Source organism: Pterocles gutturalis, unplaced genomic scaffold (assembly GCF_000699245.1).
Source record: "Pterocles gutturalis isolate BGI_N339 unplaced genomic scaffold, ASM69924v1 scaffold50241, whole genome shotgun sequence".
NCBI lineage: Eukaryota > Metazoa > Chordata > Aves > Pterocliformes > Pteroclidae > Pterocles > Pterocles gutturalis.
In genome coordinates this window covers 6,496-9,304 of record NW_010107306.1, presented here as the reverse complement: position 1 = coordinate 9,304, position 2,809 = coordinate 6,496, and the positions used below count along the sequence as shown (strand labels likewise).

The window sequence follows — 2,809 nt, the reverse complement described above, 5'->3', positions numbered from 1 at the left end:
TTAAAGCGGAGTGTCCCGGGCGCTATTCCGTTCTGTGATCCAACCCAGCAGACTGGTATGGGATCTGATGAGTAGCTGCGGGTGGTGTGTGAGGTCAGATGACAAGAGGGAGGCTGTGGTGATGTGCCACAACCAGAGAACGTGCCTCCAGCTGAGCCCACACTCGTAGGAGCCCAGATACAAGGCACGCTCCCCAGCTGCAAATTTAACGCCATGGTCCCTCCCCATTGTATGACCCAGCCTACGGGATATCCTGTTTTGGGGGAAAAGAGCACGAGGAGGTCTGCAGAATGAAAGTGCCTGATGGTCTGATGAATTGTAGGCATGTAAGATTCTGCCAGAGCAGGAGCACAGGCCCTTGGTCAAAGCAAATATTAAGGGATAACAGTGAGAATGTGAATCTGAAAGCGCTCTGATAAATAAATGTCAAAATCAAATAGTTCTGAGTTTGGTTTTGATTTTCCTGCTGGATCTACATTGTGCTGCTTGCTTAAAGAGTAACTAATGTTTATTTTTGTCCTGCAGTGTGTATTTAGGGAGCAACTTCAGAATCAGGCCAGCAATTAGTAACATTTTGAATGCTCTGGCACTCTGAAGGGTAGCAAAATATAATAACGTTCCTCTCTTTTTATGGCACAAATGAGTCCTGATGGTCGTCGTCTTTCTCTGGAAGGCGAGAAATCTTATAATTGTATCTGTCTTCCTCCTTTTTAGGTCAGCTATGAGATGCTGGGAAAAATCCCTATCCTAAAGACTCTCCGATACAGAGAGAAGCAGGCTGGCAAGGATGTTACCCTCCAAGATGAACATTCAGAATTGGCAAATGCCGAAACCCCAGCAGCGTTAAATGAGAAGGCGATGGCTGAAAATACAAGACCGCAGGCTGCTGTGGGCTCAGCTCAGATAGGACAACATGATGTTGAAAGTGATTCTTTAAGTCCCAGATTAGAGGGATCTGGCATGATTACTACCGTGTATGTGGGGAACATACCTCCCAGCGTAAGAGTGAGCGAGCTGAAATGTGCTTTAAGGGAATTCCATGTGACTCCTTTACGACTGAATTGGCAAGGAGCGCAGCACAGGGCTTTTCTCGATTACAAGGATAAAGCAACCGCAGAGAGTGCTGTATCCTCTTTGAAAGGCTTGAGCCTCGGGGGTAATACTTTGCGAGTGGAGCTGGCCAAGAATCAGAGAAACAAAGGGCAAGTAGAAATCAATAGTCAGAAATGAATGTGAATAGAGGAGGAAAAAAAGGCATGTGTTTATTGTTTTGTGAGAAGCTAACCTAAGCGTTCAAGGATATTAGTATATCCTGATTTCTGCAGGCTGAACAGCAAAGTGCAAAGCCAACTTTTCAAACGAATGAGGTGTACATCTCACGGCTGACTTGCCTGCCTTGTTCCTGTAGTTGTACATGCAAAGTGTATTTGTCAAGATAGATGACAGAAGGGCTGTTTCTCTAAATGGTTATCCACAAAGTACCACACTCTGTGTATTTGTTTTTCATTGGCTGTGTGTTGATTTGGTGTTCCATGTGTACATTTGTTAGCCCTTGATCAAAAACCTGCCTCTTCATAGCTGTGTGCAGCCACATGGAGTGAGGTGGTTATGTTCTGTCATCTGAGGGTTGTACCTGCAAAATTGGACTTGCGAGCTTAAAAGCCAGCTGCAGAACATCTGTCTTAAAGGTTACAATTCTGTTTACTAAAAAATGGGGCTTGCCTGTTAGGAATTTTCAATGTATTTTTAATAAAAATGACCAGGGGGAGGGATTACCCTTTTTGTGCTCTTGAAGAACGGCTGTGGAAACACTGTTTCAGCTATTCTAGAAATAGTTATTAACATCAGGTGGAAGAGATGGTAGCCCCTTCCTCAGCTTTGATTTGTTAATTCAGCCCTTTGTAAACCTTGTTTTTGTTATTTCAGTCTGGCAGAGGGAAGTGAGGACCAGTTTTCTCCTCTTGCTTTTCCCTAAAACACTTCTGGTGCCTTTTTCATGGATGCAGATAATTGTAAAACAGATGCTTTTTCTGATTATCTTGTCTCTTATAATTTGGTGTGATTCCCTTGCTTCTGTGAAATTAGATTAATGTTAATCATTGTAGTGGAAATGAAAAGCAGACAGACCACAGTCAAAACTTGTGGGTTACTAGCCTGGTATGGAGTTGTTTGAAAAGTTACTGGAGATAGTAGCAAAGCCTGTTCCTGCTGTGCTTTGTCACCACCAGTCTGGTCTTCCTGCGCCCACAACACCAGACAGAGATGAGGGTTAGGCAGCAGCACTGGCAACCTTTCCTTGTGAAAGTTCTGTCGAGTAGTGCCTTGAACAGTAGATTTGCACACACGTGAACGTTCACTTACAGTGTAAAGGAGAATGATGATTTATTTGGTACGACTTCTATTACAATTTTTTTCCTTCAGTTTCCTATTCCTGAAAAACAAGTTGAATTTTGGCTGAACCATCCTTTCTAAACAGAAGCACTTTTGCCATTGATGCTGGGCACATAGTCAAAGTAAGCATCTAAATGGATATTTTTTTTAAGTATGAGTTGGAAACTTTTTTTAGTCAGAGGGTACTGTTAAGTATATTTTAAGCATGTTATTATGCCTCAAGGGTCAGACATTTCATACAGCATTAAATAAAAAGTTCTCATCATTATCATGTACTCCGTACAGAGGTGCTCAAGGAGAGCATTGCTTCAACTTCTTGTGAGGTTAACAAAGGAACAGTTTCTGAAAACAAAATTGTGCTATGCTCTTAAATGCTCTTTTTCTCAAGCTCAAAATTATCTTCAGTATCACTTAGTCT

General features: G+C 42.4%; 1 protein-coding gene across 1 annotated transcript in view; it reads left to right on the top strand.

Moving 5' to 3' along the window:
- MTHFSD (methenyltetrahydrofolate synthetase domain containing) overlaps positions 1-1,379 on the top strand; it is a 12,833-nt gene extending 11,454 nt beyond the window's left edge. Inside the window, exon 7 of the mRNA XM_010088049.1 lies at positions 715-1,379. Coding sequence (XP_010086351.1) covers positions 715-1,230 — 516 coding nt within the window. The 3' untranslated portion in view covers positions 1,231-1,379. The remainder of the gene's footprint in view (positions 1-714) is intronic.
- Positions 1,380-2,809: the final 1,430 nt, after the last annotated feature.